The sequence below is a fragment of the Hesperophylax consimilis genome, chromosome 9 (genome assembly GCF_061612785.1).
Source record: "Hesperophylax consimilis isolate HC1 chromosome 9, BYU_Hcon_1.0, whole genome shotgun sequence".
NCBI lineage: Eukaryota > Metazoa > Arthropoda > Insecta > Trichoptera > Limnephilidae > Hesperophylax > Hesperophylax consimilis.
The window spans coordinates 14,341,954-14,360,956 of record NC_142844.1 but is presented as its reverse complement, the minus strand read 5'-3'; the positions used below and the strand labels follow the sequence as shown (position 1 = coordinate 14,360,956).

The following is a 19,003-nucleotide window of genomic DNA, read 5'->3' as shown; positions in this document are numbered from 1 at the left end:
AAATATGTACGTCAGATATCTTAATTTAGAAACGGTGTTATTAATTTGTGGTTGCCAGTTTAAATTTGTGTCAATATATATACCCAAATATTTGATCTTTTCAATTTTTCCAATTTCAAAGCAAGAGGTGCATGTTACTTTATTACAGTTTGCATTATGTAGTCTAATTTTAAGGTTATTGGGAGGTTTGTTTTTACTGTTTTTATAAAAAGTTAGGTAAAATGTTTTACTATAGTTTAAGAAAAGTCTATTACAAGTTAGCCATGATAAGACATATGAAATACATTTTGTTGCATTTAAAAAAGTTTCAGGCCAGGATTTTCCATTTACTATTATTGCTGTATCATCAGCGTAAGATACAATTTTACCAGGGATTACAACATTACATAAATCATTAATATATATTAGAAACAGAATTGGGCCAAGCACAGTCCCCTGTGGTACTCCATTTTTTATCACTGTTTCTGTGCTATAAAAGTTCCCTATTTTTGTTTTTTGTAATCTGTCTTTGAGATAGTGAGTGAGAATTTTTAGTGCATCTTTTTTGAAACCTATTTGATTAATTTTCTTTATGAGTAGATTGTGATTTACAGTATCAAACGCTTTTCTTAAGTCTAAAAATATAGCTAGACTTTTTTATTTTGATCAACAGATGTGTATAATTTTTTTGTCAGATCGAATATTGCATCTTCAGTGCTTAATTTACTTCTGAAGCCATATTGATTTTCGGACAGAATATTGTTTTGTTCTAGGTATTTCATAACTCTATTTTTGATACATTTTTCAAATATTTTTGAAAGGTTTGAAACTAAGGAGATAGGTCTGTAATTGTCTAATATGTGCGTGTCACCCGATTTGTGAACTGGTATTATAGTGGAGATTTTAAATTGTTCTGGGAAATACCCTTCTTTTAGGGATATATTATAAATATGTTGCAAAGGAGTTAAAATATATTGTTTTATTTTTTTTAGTGTATTACCTGATAAATTATCAATTCCTGAAGAATTTGTTGGTTTTAGGCTGTCAATGTGTTTTTCAATTTCATTAGTTGTGATAGGTGTAAAGTAATCTAATGAGTTAATTGAATTGTTTGTTGGTACCAAAAGCAGAGACGATTCAACGGGTGCTGTATTAGCAATCTTACTGGATGATTCAAGTACTTGGTCTACGACATTTGTGAAGAAGTTGTTAAAGTTATTTGCAATGTCAGATTTTTCAGTTATAATATTGTTATTTATTTTAATCTCCTTAACCTCAGTTGATGCTATTCTTTTTTTATTCGTTATTTCGTTAATAATATTCCACGTTTTTTTGGTATCATTATTTGCATTATCAATTTGTTCACCATAGTATTTTTTTTTACAACTTCTTATTAACCTATTTAGTAAATTTCTATACAGTAAATATTTTGTTTTCATGAAGGACATTGTTCTGACATTGTTTTTTTGACAGGCTCTTTGATAATTTAGCATCTCTCTATATAGTTTATCTCTTTGTTTAATGGAGACTATTATTCCTACAGTTATCCAAGGTTTAATTTTTTTATATTTTCTCTTAGATATAACAATTTTATTTGTACTTTTTGAAATATATTCTTGGAGAGTTTTATAAAACGATTCTAATGCTGAATATGGGTTTGAAATTGATAGAATTTGATCCCAATTTTCCAAAAGAAGTAGATTATTTAATGTGAGGTAATTAATATTCTTTTTTTCAACTGTTTCAGAATTTTCTTTTGAATTTGCAGTTAAGATGTTGTGTCCGTAAAATGTTGGGTAATGATCAGTAATGTTTGTTATTAGAGTTGAAGATGTTGTTTTTAAGTGTTTGTGTGATTTAACAAATATGTGATCTAGAGTCGTGGAGTTATTCAAATTTTCTCTAGTTGGTGAGTTTATGTAAGACTGATATCCAGCACACGACAAACAATCTAAGTACTCATTTATACAGTTTGTTCTTTTGTTATTTTCATTTATATTTATATTGATATCACCGGTTAATATTGCGAAGTTGAAGTTATTTCTGTTAGTCATTTTTAAAAGCGAATTAAGTTCGTTATTGAAGAAAGTTTCATTTAGTGAAGGTGATCTATAGATAGCTATTAGCAGATAATTATAATTGTTATGGTTAAATGTTAATTTAATAGCATTTGCTGTTTTAAAATCTAAAATCTCGAAAGCAGTTTTCATGAGACAATTATTCATAAATACCGTGACTCCATCGTGTCCAGTATGTTTGCATTTAGATGAAATGGTTATATATCCTGGCAGGTTATAGGGTATTACCTCTTTCATCTGTGTCTCTGTTAATATAATAATACTAGGAGAAAAATCTAGACTTTCGATTAGGACACAGAGTTCATCAAAGTGCTTTCTTAAACTCCGTATGTTCATATTTAGAACTGAAAAATTAACATTTTTAAAATGATTATTTAGTTCACTTGTGTTTTTACATATAAAGTTTTCATGCAAAAAATTTTCATCAGACATTTTGAACAATGATGAAGTATTTATACATGTATTATGGTCACTTGTTTGTTTATTCGGAGGGAATGTCTTCCGGCTGCCTTATGTGGATGATTGGGGCTAATTCATCTTTTCTCATCATTATGTTACCATTTTTTGCCCAGATAAACTTGTAGCCTAGTCTTGATGATTTCGCCAGGAATAGGAGGTGTTTATTATTTTGTGACAATTGTTCATTAATGTAAACAATGTTTTTATAATCTTCAGAAAAATTTATATTTTTTGGGTACAAAGTACCATATTTTCTTTTCTGGGTTATAATATTGTCCTTACTTTCTTTGTTTTGAAAAGAAACTACTATCCCTGGATTTTTACTTAATGGGTTTCTGTTTTTAATTCTATATGTGTTTGTTATTTTAGGTAATTCAGTTTCGCATTTTATTGTTTCCAATATATTGTGAACTATTTTAGGTAAGTTTTCATTCTCTTTGAAAGGAACACCTTGTATTTCAATATTATTTTGTTTTTGAAATTGTTCCATTTTGTTCAATTGCATTTTGATTTCCTTATTATCTGATTGTAATTGTTTAATTAAATTATCTTTGATTTTATTTTTTTCTTCGTATTCGTCAATTTTATTACAACAGAATTCCACAGACTTTTTAAGTTCTTTGAGTTCATTTTTCAGTTGTTCGTTAAAAGATTTCATTAACTGTTCTGATAAGTCCTCAAATTTTTTTTCCATAAATTTCATCATTTTGTTAGTGTGATAGTCTTCTTCCGAATCGCTAGATGGCGCCTTTTTTGTGGTTTTCTTTTGCCTGTTCATCTTAATGTGTTTTTGGCGTATTGCACCTAGATGGCGTTGTAATTTATGTAGAAGGTTGGTGTACTAAAATCGACTTATTTTAAAATAAAAAAAGCCGTTAGGTTACGGAAGGGAGCGAACTCTGTTCCCTTGGGACTGCGCTTGAAGCAAGTGACGTTTGCCGCTCTAAACCGCTTAGCCACCACCGATATAGCGGGACCTGCGATTATACTGTTATATTAGTGCTGTGAGTCTTAGAAATGTTAGGTATTCTGATGTTGAGTGGTTATTACAGGCAACAACACTGTACAAGCTCACTTCACAGATTTTAAAATCACTTTAAAATGTATATAACGATGCCGTTATTATTTAAATAAAGTAAAGAAGTTCACTACTGTTACACAGTTATGCGATTATCAATGTCTTTTTTATTAAATTCGATGTATAAACTATTAATTTTAAATATTATTTGCGGAGCGATTTTTGGCGTGCACACTGTGGGTATTAGGTACGTTATCATCTACGTACTACGAGCTTGTAGCTTGTACTACGAGTTTCCGGACACCGTGTATAAATAATATCTCTAACCTTAACATTAAAGGAAACATAATCAGTTTTGCTGATGATACCGTTATATTATTTCAAGAAGAAAACTGGACGGAAATATTTTATGTGGCTGAACAGGGGCTTAGTACACTTCAAAATTGGCTGAAAATTAACTCACTTACCCTTAATATAAGCAAAACTAAATATTATAAAATTTTAAAAAGAAAGGCAAACATTTCCGGGTTACGAATAACCTGACAATATTTGAAAATCTCCTACTACCACCACAGTAAGCGGAAAATGTTGCTTGCGTTGTGATGGAGGACTTATCCAGCCAAGGAATTGAACACACTACGCCTGGGTGGGACCCAAACGCGATGTCAACTCAGCCACCGACCAGTAAATAACATCAATGAACTCAAAGGGCCAAAGAGTAAAATCACTCTTACTAAGATTACACGAATGCTATAGAAATAATGTTCAATGTCAATGCCCAATTATAGAAAAATCACAAAGCATAAAATATCTGGAGGTAGTAATTGGGGAAAATCTTAGATGGGACCTGCATATCAAAGATATCACGGAAAAACTTATTTATTTCTTTAAAAATCTAAGAAATGTGGTAAATGATAATGACATGACATGTAATAAATCTACTACGCATTATGTCATTCTCGTATTGAATATGAAATTATAGAATGGGGAGTTGCTGTATCTAAGTATATACATAACCTGAACACAATTCAAAAAGGAATCATGAAGACAATACTGAAAGAACCCATGAGAACGCCTTTGATTGAAATTTTCAATAATTTTGATGTACCAAATGTACAACAAATATATGCTAAAAATACACTTTTGAAACTATTAAAAAATACTGAATCCTCTACAATACCGCGTATTCATCAAACTAGGTCAAATCACAAAGACATAAATATTCCAGGTCATAAGACCACATTCGGACAAAGAAATTATATGTATTTTGCGACGAAACTCCACAACATCCTTCCCCCTGATATAAAGCGAATAGAAAATTTGAATGATTACAAATCAAGAATAAAAATCTGGCTGAATGAGTTTTAAAAAAAAAAAGCTCTTAAAAAAACATTAAAAACGACATAGAAACCTAATAAAACAGAAATGAATTACTTTCGTTCACCTCAGCACAGGTCACTCTTGTGAAGGGAACAAAGAAATATAATTTACTATACATATATTCAATTTCATATTTTGTATGTAAAATGTTTAAATAGTCCCAAAAAACAGCACAAAGGATTTACGATTAATGACAGTTTGAAAAAACATGCTTACATATTTTTATAATTTTTTTTTCACCCATAAAATTTTACTGCTAGATACATTAAAAACTCAAAATTACCATTTTGTGGGTTACAATAGTTTACAGAGGAGGGGTCGATTTATTGTAGAATTACCGTCCATATTCATTTATCTTTAAAATTATCTGAATTCATTTGTTGAATTACTGTTCGTATTCATTTATCTTTACAATTATATGAATTCATTTGTTGAATTACTATTCGTATTCATTTAACTTTACAATTATCTGTGGGTTTTTTTACCATTTTGTGGGTTACAATAGTTTACAGAGGAGGGGTCGATTTATTGTAGAATTACCGTCCATATTCATTTATCTTTAAAATTATCTGAATTCATTTGTTGAATTATACTGTTCGCATTCATTTATCTTTACAATTACATATCTGTATTCATTTGTTGAATTACTGTTTGTATTCATTTTTCTTTACAATTATCTGTATTCATTTGTTGAATTACTTTTCGTATTCATTCATCTTTACAATTATCTGTATTCATTTGTTGAATTACTGTTCATATTCATTTATCTTTACAATTATCTGTATTCATTTGTTTTATTTTGTAACATTTCCAGGAACACAGTTCGGGAGATTATTACCTAATGGAACATTACTTCCCCGAAGGATCCTGTTCAGAAAATGACTCAGAAATGAGACTTCTTTTAAAACAAGTAAGCTTGACATTCTTTGACTCCACCGAGATTTACTTTTTCATCGCAATCTTTGAGATGAAAAATTGAGATGAATGATTCACAGAGATACATGATATCATTTTTGTCATAATCCTTACTAATGCTGTCTTTTTCTTAGATAGTCATCTGGATTATAGAAATCTTTACTCTCAAAATGGAAAAGTTTTCAAACAAGATGCAGCAGAAATGATGCAACTAATGTTCAAGAAAAATAAGCCAAATTCAGTGATTCTCTATTTTATTTCTTTCTTAATTTTATTTAGTATTTTCATTTTTGATTTCTGTATTCTACTTTTCTTTCAGGCTCACGAATCTCATAAAAATATGACTTCGGAAGAGGCAAAGGAAAAGTTTATTTCAGTTGTGCAAACATTTAAGGATTACGGATCTCACTTTTACACTGCAGTTTGGGTAAGTTTATCAATATATATGATTTCAATTGCAAGCAAGTTCAATTACTTAACATGCTTACACTTAAAAAAAGAAAAAGATTAGAACATTTCTTTTGTTCGTAGACATGAGTAGACAGGAAGATTAGGGTGAGGAGAACTAACCACATTGCGAAGAGCGGGGAAGTGACTTGGGCCTCACTCTTTCAATGACTGGTCAACAAATGAATCATTACTATTAAGACTTTACCTACTTACTAGTCCTTTTTACGATAGCGCCCAGCAGCAGTAATAAACGTTATTGCAAATTCCCAAAACTGCAAAAAAGTTCCACTTGTTTTCAAAATCGTATATTTGATATAAATGAGTTATACATTACTTACAAAACAAAATTTTGTGTTTTCACACAAAAGCTCATATCATAAAAATAATACAATCATTTATTTTAATTTGAATTATTTTATGTTACTTATTTCACCCATAAATAATTTAACTAAAATAATACATAGCAGGTCCATTATTATTTTTCCAAAGGTGTAGTAGACACTCTCAGTTGCTTGAGATGACTTGTTTAGTGACCAGACCTGATTAGCCAGGTACTTGTTATGGCAGGAGTGGGGATGCCATAGTCCGCAACCTCTTAAATATAATCAATGTGTATGAATTATCTCACACCTAATTTAATTAAAATCATATGTAAACACAGTGTTTAGCAATAACTTTATGCAACAATAAATTAATACATATGTATTTTTGAATAGGCTTTTGAAAAAGTTTATATTTCTTTAAGGGTACCATAATTTTCCCATGAATAAATAAATAAATATTGAAATAAAGCACTCCAAAATATATAATACCACGGAGGAATACATAACATTATGAAAGCAAAAGAAACAATTATCTGTGCATTTTATTTGTATGTGCGCAAGGCACATCCTGAATCTCTAGTTATATGTATGTTATTTTATATCACTACACAAACATGTTAATGCGACATTATTAGTCGGCTCGGTTAGAAATACACATTCAGACCCTGCACAGAAAAGTCCTACATTGGCTTGCGCTGCAAACCGTTACCTTACTTTAGGGATCTTTTCTTTTCTGTAGAAGGTCTCGTTATTTTGATGTTCGCTCACCTGTGGTCAATGTACAAATGATTGTCACATAGTTAGTCTCCAGCTCGTGGAAATAATACCCAGATTTCATGTTAGTTATTGTCTCTTCTGACGTCAATGCTTTTGAGGATACCCGCTATTCTGAAAAGTAGATTTTTGCTCGCTGAATTCCTCCATGTGAAAAGTTTTGAAACCAATCTTCTGATTCACTATGAATAATAAAATCAATTACATGGCATGCCATCATAATATATTTTCTCCGATGTTCAGTTTAACTAACTTGGCGGCCTCCTTGGTCGATAAGTAAGGCTCTCGACTAACAATCTTGAGGTCACAGGTTCAAATTCCAGCGTGCGCCAGTAAATTTTGTTTGATTAAGTTGTGTTATTTCACAATTTATTAATTTAGAATAATATGTTGCATATTTGCGGTACATTCCAGAGTGAAAGATACGCTCAGTATCGCCCAGGTGTAAGACCACCATTCAGAATTCAAATTTTTCTTGAAACAGCTTTATCCAGCTACATCTACTATTATGTGACCAGATGTGAATAGCCAGGTACTTCCCCAATTTCGCCTTCCTCATCTCCTTCCTCTCCCACTACCTTCAGCCTCACAAATAATAACCTCACCCCAATTGGGTATGCCATAGTCTCACTAGCTCCAGATGGTTGAAAGCAGTTGGATCTCTTGCGGAAGGTTTGGTTTTCATTGTCCTCTCTCTTAAGTATGAAGCAGAAAACCTGCTGTGATATCTGGCAATATGAAAAATGAACAACATTTTATGTCTAGATTTCTAGATCTTTGAAACTATTTTCAGGTCTCATCTTCTCCATCATGAGTCATAGAACTTTGAAATCAATTTAACTGACAAAAAATAAGACAAGATACCTTGTGTAATAAATGCGTTGTTCACCTTTCTAGGCTACCAGAGACGGCTTCACGCGTGATGTTTGGCTGTCCATCTCCCCACGCGGCATGATTCTGTACTCACGCAACACTTGCATCACAGCCCTAGCCCGGGAGAACACTAACAGCAGGATTCTGCTGCAGAGCCTGGCTTGGCAGCACATCCACACCCTTTACTACAACAAGCGCACGCTCTATGTAATCCCCAATGACCGGGCGGCTGTTGGGCATAATAAGAGTAATCTTAAGTTTAAACTGAAGATGGATTCTAATAAGTAAGTACAGTTTATTAAGTAATCATATTCGCTTTTTGTGTTTTGTTTGTTTAGTAAGTAAATTAAAACTTCCACAAAAAGCATAGTGCATTGCAGTGAGAAATATTATGTATAAATGAGATTCTGCAGGCATGTGTTAACTAAAACCAGTACAGTGGACTGACGACGAGCGTGGGAGTAAATGCAAGGGGTGAGGAATGTTGCGCGGAGATGAAACAATCAAACGAATCATTATGTACTTGGGCCTGGTCATGTTAGAATTTTAAATATTGGACAACTGTGGATGATGAGATTGCATAAATGTGAATCATCTACTCCATTTTATTAATCATATTAGAGACATATAAAAATTATTTTTTCTTTAAATTGACAATAACGGTTAAGACAGGGTTAATAAATCACTGTTTTTATGGCTATATTAGTGTACCTACCTATTAATTGAGTTCAGAGATGTGCTTTATTTCAAATAAATCCATTTCAAATGGAAATGCAAAATGCAAAATGGGTATTTTGCATTTTGCATTTTAAATGCTTTTCTAAAAACCATTTTGCATTTTGCATTTTAAATGCTTTTCTCAATGCATTTTCCATTTTAAATGCTTTTTTGCAACATTCTTCCTACTATCTCCACTCATCTTTTTTTCATAAGTGCCAAATATCAGTCGGTCCTCAACCTCGCTATGAGAGATCATTTACATTTGTCAATTGAGTGATACCATTACAAAAAATACTGATTCAAATACTGAACATGGCCATGACGCTGTAATATTAAATGTTAGATAGCAGTTTCTATGTTTTTACGTTGGCAACATTAGTCCCGCGCAAATTTTATGTGGTTTCATAATCTGTAGTCGTGGTGTTTTTGGATTTACCATAATGTAATATGTTTGTTCTACATTGATGTCCATTATTAACCTTCCGTCGGGCGCAGCCGGCCTCAGAGGCCAACAAAAGACATTTTTTCCCTCTCCAATTCTCAAAGGCGGCCTCCCGCCCTTCCCTCATTTTACTCGCCTAACTTTAGAAACCTTACATGGCGCCCTTCTTCAGTCAGTCGTCGGTCTTTACGCAGCTCACTTACACCTTACACTCAGCTTCACAGGCCGCCTGCGCCAGATTGCATCACAATTTTGAAGGTGACCTTTTTCAGGATATTTTTATTTGCACTTGTTCATTATACTCAATTATGCCTGTTCTGTATGAAGTTTATCAGTATCTTGAGAAATAAGTTCTGTATTGGACCCTGGCCTTTCAGGCAGAGTGCGCCCGATTGAATTATAATTTCAGTTTTAGGCATTTTATATACATATGTTTCTGCCGAAATGGCTAGAAAAGATGATCTCTCTCAACGCAATGATGCTGATGATATGGTGACGTTTCTTCTCGATGATGATGCTTCTGAAGATCCAGCTTTGGTTGAAGATTTAGGCGATGAGAGCGACATCGGACAACTAGCTCGGCGAAGTCTGAATACAAATGGAATGCCGATTCAGTTGCAAACTCGCTTCCAATAAAACACATCCCCTACAATACCTTAAAAAAGGCAAAAGTGTGGAATATGCGTATTTGAATCAGGATTTAGGAGGATGACGAATTACGAATGTTTAGGTTGTCATCGACCGATCTGTTTACTCCACGTAAACGCGCTGTGCCAAACTTGTTTTTCGGCTGCTGATTTGGGAACCTCATCGTCCGTATCTGGCTACGGCTGCAGTCAGTAGAGACTACCACCTACCTTACCTTTAAATTTTTATTACTTTAAAACTTTTATTACTTTTATGGAGCTCGGTTTGACCAATTATTTTGAACACTGTTTTTGGAAAATTGTTTATTTTAGTTTATGGTTGGTAATGTTTAATAAACTGGTTATTTTGTGTTATATTTGGTTTAATTCCTTTCTATAGATCCTAGTAAAGACTACCCGACAAGTATTTTGTATTAGAATTAATATAGTGGAAGGTGGGGGCTAAAAATGTATTGGTGGCCTCTCAGGCCGGGTGCGCCCGATTTCGGTTCGCCCATAGGTGTGCCTGACGGAGGGTTAAATGACAAAATTGTTTAAAAATTCTATAATTATTTTAATTGTTTGACCTGAGAAACCATTTTGCATTTTCAATGCATTTTGAAAATAGGTATTTTGCATTTTGCATTTGAAATGCTTTTCTAAAAACCATTTTGCATTTTGCATTTTCAAATGGAAAAATTTTGACCCATTTCCATTTTGCATTTCAAATGGTTTTGGGTACCCATTTTGCACATCTCTGATTGAGTTATTATTTTAACTTTCAGGAGTTATTTTACATTCTGGTTAGCATCTCTCCATCATCGATTCTACATGCGCCTCCACGCAGACATTAACTCTCTCCTGAACATATCAGACGAGTTCAGCATTCCTCTTCATAGTGACGGTGACAACAAGAGCGAGAAAGCAAAAAAGAATGCAGTTAATTCGGCCAAGTCTAGTAGAAGATCTTCCAACGCTGAAGCAAATGACAATACCGAGGCTTGGGTGAACGAATGCAGCAATTTCCAGGACAGCTATAATTTGGCTGTTAGGGGACAGTACCAACTGTCCAGGAAGAAGTCTTGCAGTGAATTCCCACAAGATAGGAGATTGGAAGAGTTTCAGAATAAGGAGAATGAAAAACCCAGCAAACATGTTGAGCAAATCTCTGGGTAAATTAAAAATTTATTTTTGACTACATAGTTATAACATGACACTAGGTGGCGCAAAAGCCCTCTCTCGATTTCCTGAGGCAGTAACATTGTTGCTAAATAAAAATAATTATTTGAAACAATATATAGAGTATATCAATTCATGGTTTGTCAATGTGTATTCTGCTTCACAAAATGTCAAACTCGTGGTGACAAGACGTCATTTGCAAACATGAGGGCATCTTCCTGATGACTTTTGGGCAACTTCTTTTTTTAATTAATAATTATTTCATCTAGGTATGTTTATAATACACGTGTGTACATATTCAATAATAAAAATAATTTTTATTTCATTAAAAAAAATTCACTCGCCGTGCTAGGGGTATCCCTGACTTATCAAATATCCTAAAAAGGTTTTGGTCTTAAGCAGTTAGTGGTCTTAAGTTTAATTCATTGGAATCAAAATTATGTAATAAAACATTCAGATTGTTGCCATGATAACCCAACACACCTTTAAAAGGTCATAAAGCAATGAAAAAAACTACCCGGTTACTATTCAGTTAAGTTCATACTTAACCGAATTAACCTATTTAACCATTTTTTTGTTTGAATATAAATTGAGATTTTCACTGCCAAAAGTATTATAGTGATCTATTTTTGTGGTGTTATGCCGTGTTGTGCTACCTCCTTATTTTGCCAAGTTTATGTTTCATCACTTCATGACTTTTTACAGGTGATTTGAACTGTCATTTTGACGAGTTATCCGGTCACCGATTAATTGGCACCTCAAATCTTAATATTAAAACCGTGTTTTTAAACCTTGTTGCAAAATAATTACAGCTTGTCTGTTTTTCGTCTCCAAGTGAAAATTATACTGAATAATGCGATCATTCTTTTTTTCAGAGATGGCACTGCATACTGGTCAGGTGGTCCGACTTCGATGGATGGAGCCAACGCCAGCAGTTCTGAAGTTCTATCTTCTCCGGAGAGCTGTAGTCTCCCACGAAGACTAGGAGTGAAAATGGGCACCAGGGCCTTCAACGGGTCCAGTCATCCTACTTCTTATCAACACAAGCAGTTTCACAGTCTAGATGCAACACAAATAGGTTGGTGGCAGGACCGGCCCTATGCGGGCAGAATTCGAGCAGTCTGCTTCGGGCACCAAATTGCCAAGGCACTCATAATACCTATCACTTAACAGTCCTAACACATCGCCCTTTTACATTAAAATGGCGTTACACAAAGATAGAAATCATCCGAACATTATTGATTACAGTGATCACCTACCTACTACCTACCACCCACTACAAAGACCTACGCTTCTATTGGCCAAAATTTTACCCGTGCCAGGTGTCATTTAGATCAGGGCCGGCCCTTTTTGGTGGATTTAACAGAATTATTAGAAATCCAAACAAAATGCTTAACGAAGTAAAAAATAAAATATCCAAAATGTCGAATGAATCATTCACATTGAAAGTTGCGTAGATATTATATGATGGACCACTCTCAAACATTGGAAAATTCAGATTTTCTGCTTTTATAAGATTATTACCAGTGTCAAGTGGTATTTCAAGATAACTTACAAGGAGATGTGACATTTGCAATGATTGTTCCACAACATCGATGAATGAGTTGGTAGTTTCTACCGGTAATTTACTTTTAATCATTTAATTTGATTAACTACTGACGTTTTACGATTAGACGATTACACGATTTTCAATTTTGATTATTTATTTGTTTCCGTCATCAACACATAAGATAAAACATATGTACACTATTTGCGTTTTCCACTAAGTTAGCATTACTTGTTCTGAATGAGAATATATTGGTAACCTTGGTTTTATAATATAATCCAACCGAATGCTGGCTTAATTTTCTACCCATCTCATATGATTACATATACAGTATTTAAAATATTTAAAGTATTTCTTTTTTTACACAAACCCCACACAGGAAAATAAATTCCCTCAGAGTCTATGTCATCTTTAGAGATGCCGTGTGATAAGCCTTTTTAAGGAAAGGAATGGGAGGAAGTTTTGAAATGGAAAATGGTATGAGGGGTGGATAAGAGTCTGGGTCAGTGTGTCCAAGAGTGACAGACATTGAATCCATTCCTTCCACTGCATTGGAAGAGCTGGATAGGTCAACAGGCCTCTCAAAAATGAATATATATGTAATTGCTGTACTTTCATTTTTATTTTTTTGTTACTTCGTTCTGCTTTTTTAAATTTTAGTTAATTAAGTTCTTAATTTTATATTACTAAATCAACCTATCTGTGAACATTTGTAATTGGTCTGTTTTTTTGTTCATTACCTTCTGTATATTATATTAATATTAAGGCTGTTTATGTTCCTCAACCCATTTGGCACGAACCCCGGCTCAGTGTGCATTTTTGACGGCCGGCATAGTCCAGTGGTAACGCATTGGACTGCCATTCCGAAGGTCGCGGGTTCGAACCCGGCGTGCGCAAATAAATTTTATTTGATTAATTTGTGTTATTTCACAATTAATTAATTAAAATAATATATAGTATATTTGCGGCACGTTCCAGAGTGGAAGATACTACCAGTATCGCCCTGGTGTAAGACCACCATTCAGAATTGAAACGTTGCTCCAAATGGCTTTAGCCGTGTTTAGTGACTAGATCTGAATAGCCAGGTACTTCCCCACCTTCCTCTTTCCCTTCCCCACTTACCTTCAGCCTCACAACATCCCCCAATTGGGGATGCCATAGTCTCACTGGCTCCAGACGGGAGCAGTTGGGACTCTTGTGAGGTATTCACTATAAAAAAATAAAAAAAAATAAAAAAATTTAGTACTAATAAGTATTAATAGTGTGCAAAATTAACTGAGTGTTGAGTGCCAATTTTTTCGCTTAGTAATTATGTGGCCGATGGGTTTAATAAGTAAATATATAGATGTTAATTTTTTTGACAGTGTTACTGAGGATGTGTTACTTTTTCTCTTGCAGGAATATCACCATCATTTTCAGATCAAATGAGCCGATTGGCATTCTCTCCCGAGCGTCTAGTTCACTCAGACATAGAATTAGCTTCCAACCTGAGTGACTCTGATGATCCTGCTACTGGAAACAAAGCTCAGGGCTATGTTGTCAACAGAATGAACATTTTGCCTCAAAGAAATTATAACTGTGAAGCAAGTCGCAGTACCACAAATATCAATTCTGCTTATGTGATAGGTATGTTTTGGTTAAATATTATTAACCTTTTCTAAAGTAGGTACGCTTTTTTGATGTCAGCTATTCCACCACGCAATGGCATTTATATACCATTTATAGCCGAAGCACTGCAATTGCAGTGTCAACCGTATACATTCATTTTGCCTTTGTAAATTACTTCTACTGGGTTTGTTAAACACGAAAAACAAAATGTCACTTTATAAAATATGGTATTGTTTTCATGTTGACCAAAAATTTATTTTTATTTATTGAATATTCTTGCCGGCTGGGATATACAGGGATCGCACATGGTTCAGTCGAGATTTAGATGCAAGGAGATGGCGGTTAAAGAGTAATGTAAATTCTAATATATACACATTCAGCAGCGGCTTACAGTGACACTAATTTTTGCTATTTTATAGAAAAAAATTGTATGTAAATTATGAAATGTTAAATTCGAAGAACAAACACATAATGGTTCGTATACATTTGCAAACCGATCCACAAATTACAGAAAAGGAACGAAGCAACTGCAAGTGGCGTTTCTCCGCATTTGCGGTTGCGTCGTTGCTTTGCCATAAGTTGAGGTTCAGCTCAGCATTTCTGCTCGCGTATTTATATGTAACATTACGACCTCTTCTTTCTTTCAACCGGTTTCTTCCTTTTCTTTTCTACTATATCTTTTCGACTATAAAACTAAGGACATAAATCTTTTACAAAAAAATTTACAAAACCAGCTTGTTGCAAAATCTGGAAAACATTTATTGTAGCCAAAAGATAGAGTTGCTCGTTGCAAATCATCTTCAAGCTTAGTTCAGGGAAATATTTACACATCGGCAATTATTTAATTTTACCTTTACTTACCATTTAGTTGCTTTGAAAGGATTTAAGGTGATATTGCAAACACCTAAATTTAATAGCATTTGCAATAACAAATTATTTTTTAAATGAGTCATCCTATTCAATTAATACGTATTTATTAGATTGTTCTGTATACATAAATTTATGTTTATCCTTTTCCCTCACTCTAGACTTATTTTTAATGTTATTAATGTATTTCTCTTGCTACAGATTCTCCACAAGTTGCCAACAACACGTTTGGATACCACCCTCAGAATGATGAAACTCTCCTCAACTGTTCCCTGCAGGATCGCCTTAACTCCATGGGGTGTGTGCAGTCTGAAAGATGCTTCAGAACTGTCAATCTAATGAGGGATTCCAACGGTGCTTTAGGAATGCAAGTTGCTGAAGGATCTGATGGTAAGTTTCTGTTAAATATACCTCAAAAACGAAATGGGGCAATAGCAAAATAAAAACTCGTTATGGTCCGACGGCTTCCATGGTCGAGGGGTAAAGTTCCCAACTAGCAATGCCGGAAGTTGCGGGTTCAAATCTCAAAGTACACAAGTCAATCTTATTTGATTAATTTGTGTTATTTCACAATATAGTATACTTGCGGCACGTTCCAGAGTGGAAGATACTCTCAGTTTCACCCTGGTGTAGGACCACCATTCCGAATTTAAATGTTGCTTGAAATGGTTTTGGACGTGTTTGGTGACCAGATTTGAATAGTCAGGTACTTTCCCACCTTCCTCTTCCTCATCTTCTTCTTCTCCCCACTTCTTTCAGCCTCACAACCCAATTGGGGATGCCACAGTCTCACTGGCTCCAGACGGTTGGGAGGAGTTGGAAATCTTTATTCTACATATCACTTTCTCCCTTCTTGTTCTAAGTGTGGGTAAATGCCCTATGTTTAGATTGTTTGCTGTATTTGTGATTCATTAATTGTTCTTTGATTGCAGGTAATGTGTATGTGAAGTCAATCACTCCAAATGGACCAGCAGCAGCACTGAAGCAAATTTATCCTGGTGACCAAATTATTTCTGTGAATGGACAAACGTTGCTGAATTTAAATTACAACAAAGCTTTATCCATGCTCCAAAATGCACCCAAACAAGTGGAAATCATTTTGCTGCAAACAGTTCCCGTGACTGATGGATCTAGGCGAAACACTTCTCTCAGTAATAATAGAGATTTCCTGAGAAAGCATTCTTTATCAGGTGACATGAGCAATAACATCGTTGCCCGGTTACTGAATGGTAGTTCATTTTCAAAACTATCGCTTTATAACAGTGGAACTGGACAGAATGATTCAAACGTCCTCCCCAATGATATCAGCCGTAGATCCGAACATGCGACCGACCAACACAAGAATGAAACACAAACTTTTGATAATGATTTATTGAACGTGGAAGCTCTTAAGACAATAAATGTATTACTAGCTCTAACAAAACATAATATTGAGAGAAAATCTAGTTTTAACCTTAGCACTAATATTAATAGTTTAGAACTTGTGCAGAAGAAACCCAATGACGTTAGCAAAGATCCAATTGATACATTCCAATATTCCTCCTCTACAGAAAGTACCCCTTCAAAAAGACCGCATCGCAATAAAACCAATTCGTTCAGTACAACCCAAGAAAACAAGAATTACAAACGCAGGCCTTTGAGTGTCCATATTCCGGCTAATGTGGATATTTTTGGCACTTTAGATTCTGCTGATAGTACTTTAGACGATAGCCTTAACTGCCGCACAATGTCATGTGACAATATCACTGTTTTAAAAGCCTATAGTGGAAATTCTAGCACTTCAACTTTGAGCCAACTCAAACTAACCCCTATCAAGAAGGTCACCGCAGTATCAAACGAAAACTTTGAAACACTAAAATTAGGCGTTCCAAAATCTAGTGCTTTTGGCAGACGGTGGAATGGTCATGTCAAGTATCCTGTGACTCCTTCTAAAGTAGTTAACCAACTGAGTCAGTCAAATAAAAAGCAAGAAAAAGATCCTGGGAACGCATCCCACTTAGTTTATGGAAATACGCAATCCGACGATGAACAAATTTTTATATAGTAAACTAGCTATCTATTTAAGAAAAGTAATAGATATGTAATTATTATTATTCACTGAAAGTTAGGCATTACATTAAATTTGATATATAAGTAGTTTCAGTTTTCCAGCATTATCAAAATGTGTTATAATTATGTAATTCTTTTATAATGTGCAAGTATAATAACTTTTTTAATGAAAATCAAGAAAACTTTTCAACAAAAAAAAACTGTATATATTACAGCTTGAATTTTTTAAATAATATCACAACAAGCAAACATGCTCATTCAAAATTATATTTTGTAATGTATGTATTGCTTACAATGTGATAACTTATTTAGCTTAATTTAATTATTTGGCCTATTACTAACAAAAGATTTGCCAGTATTCATTATTTTAGTATTTTAAAGTAAGCTATCAGTGTACGGAAGCAAATTCATTTGATTTTGTATATATGTATTTATGTATCGCAAACACTTTTTATTTGTCTTGTGTTATCAATGACAGGTAATCTGGAAAGCTCGAAACAAATGGCACTGGTGTGGTTGGATATCATTTGATTAGACATCTTCATAAAAAAAGGTTGATAAATATGGTGGTTGGAGTGTCAAGCAGTTATTAAAAATGATTTGATAAATATACATGCAACAGTAATTGGGAAAAAGGAAGGCTTGATTACTTTATAACCGTAAGCTATTTCAAATTGTTTTCCTATAAATATATATCTGCACCTACTTTTAAAAGAATAAGATGACAAATAAATTTATATCACCACTAGCTGTACCCCTCCACGTGTTGCTATGGCTCAGTCTGCTGTGCAGATAGAGAAATAATAGCGCGTGTTGCTTTTAGGTCCGGCAGATAGCACTGTTTTTAAAAAAAACACCTGTTTTACATCTCACATGCGAAAAAAGGCATGTTTTTACCTGTTTTTTAAGGTGATATCTGTATAATACAGGTATAAAAAAACACACACGTATTCGAATGCAACATTGTGTCAAAATTTCAAAGCAATCAGTGAAGTTTTTGGAGATTGAAAATTTTGAACAAACCAACATATATAGTGATTTGTTTTTGGGATTTTATGCCGTGTTGCGCTACCTCCTTCTTTAGCCAACGCTTCGGACAGCATAGCAGTGTCCAACATCAGGGCAGATGTGTAATTTTGAAAAAAACAAATCGCTATAATTCTTTTGGCTGTGAAAATTTCAAATCATACCAAACCAACATTTAAATTTTTATTTATATAGATAGATAGCTTGTTGTTCAAAGTAGACTATGCTTACGATTATAACAGATTCCAGAGGAATCACATAGTGTGATGAAACAATATTTTTATTGCAAATGTGAGAATTTTATATGAATTGGTTTATTTTTAAATATTTTCTTAGAAACCTATTTCCAGACGTTCTCAAGGAGCACAAAGGCACAATACAACATTGACACATTTTAATTACAATTATTATTAAACCATTTCATAGGAATAATGCCTGACATGATATCCAACTAAACCAGCGCCAACGGCTGATTCGAGCATTTCAGATTACCTGCATTGGCAGAGATAAGTAGCTGGCTGCAGATGGCAAGGACCAATGTTAAAACATTTTTACATGCCATTTTATAACAAATGGTTTAAAGGGGTATTCTGTTCAGTAATATACAATAACTAAGAGCTTCCTAGTATTTCTCTAAATGTTTCAAGTGCCAATATTGAATTAAACTGTATGTATAATATATGTAATATCT

At 33.8% G+C, this 19,003-nt stretch overlaps 1 protein-coding gene across 1 annotated transcript in view; it reads left to right on the top strand.

Moving 5' to 3' along the window:
* The window catches only part of LOC149420951 (uncharacterized), a 485,282-nt gene extending 467,766 nt beyond the window's left edge, over positions 1 to 17,516 (top strand). Inside the window, exons 7-14 of the mRNA XM_089635311.1 lie at positions 5,729 to 5,824; positions 6,149 to 6,256; positions 8,274 to 8,533; positions 10,823 to 11,209; positions 12,092 to 12,294; positions 14,161 to 14,388; positions 15,439 to 15,627; positions 16,170 to 17,516. Of these exons, the coding sequence (XP_089491437.1) occupies positions 5,729 to 5,824; positions 6,149 to 6,256; positions 8,274 to 8,533; positions 10,823 to 11,209; positions 12,092 to 12,294; positions 14,161 to 14,388; positions 15,439 to 15,627; positions 16,170 to 17,281 (2,583 nt within the window). The 3' untranslated portion in view covers positions 17,282 to 17,516. The remainder of the gene's footprint in view (positions 1 to 5,728; positions 5,825 to 6,148; positions 6,257 to 8,273; positions 8,534 to 10,822; positions 11,210 to 12,091; positions 12,295 to 14,160; positions 14,389 to 15,438; positions 15,628 to 16,169) is intronic.
* The last annotated feature ends 1,487 nt before the right edge of the window (positions 17,517 to 19,003 follow it).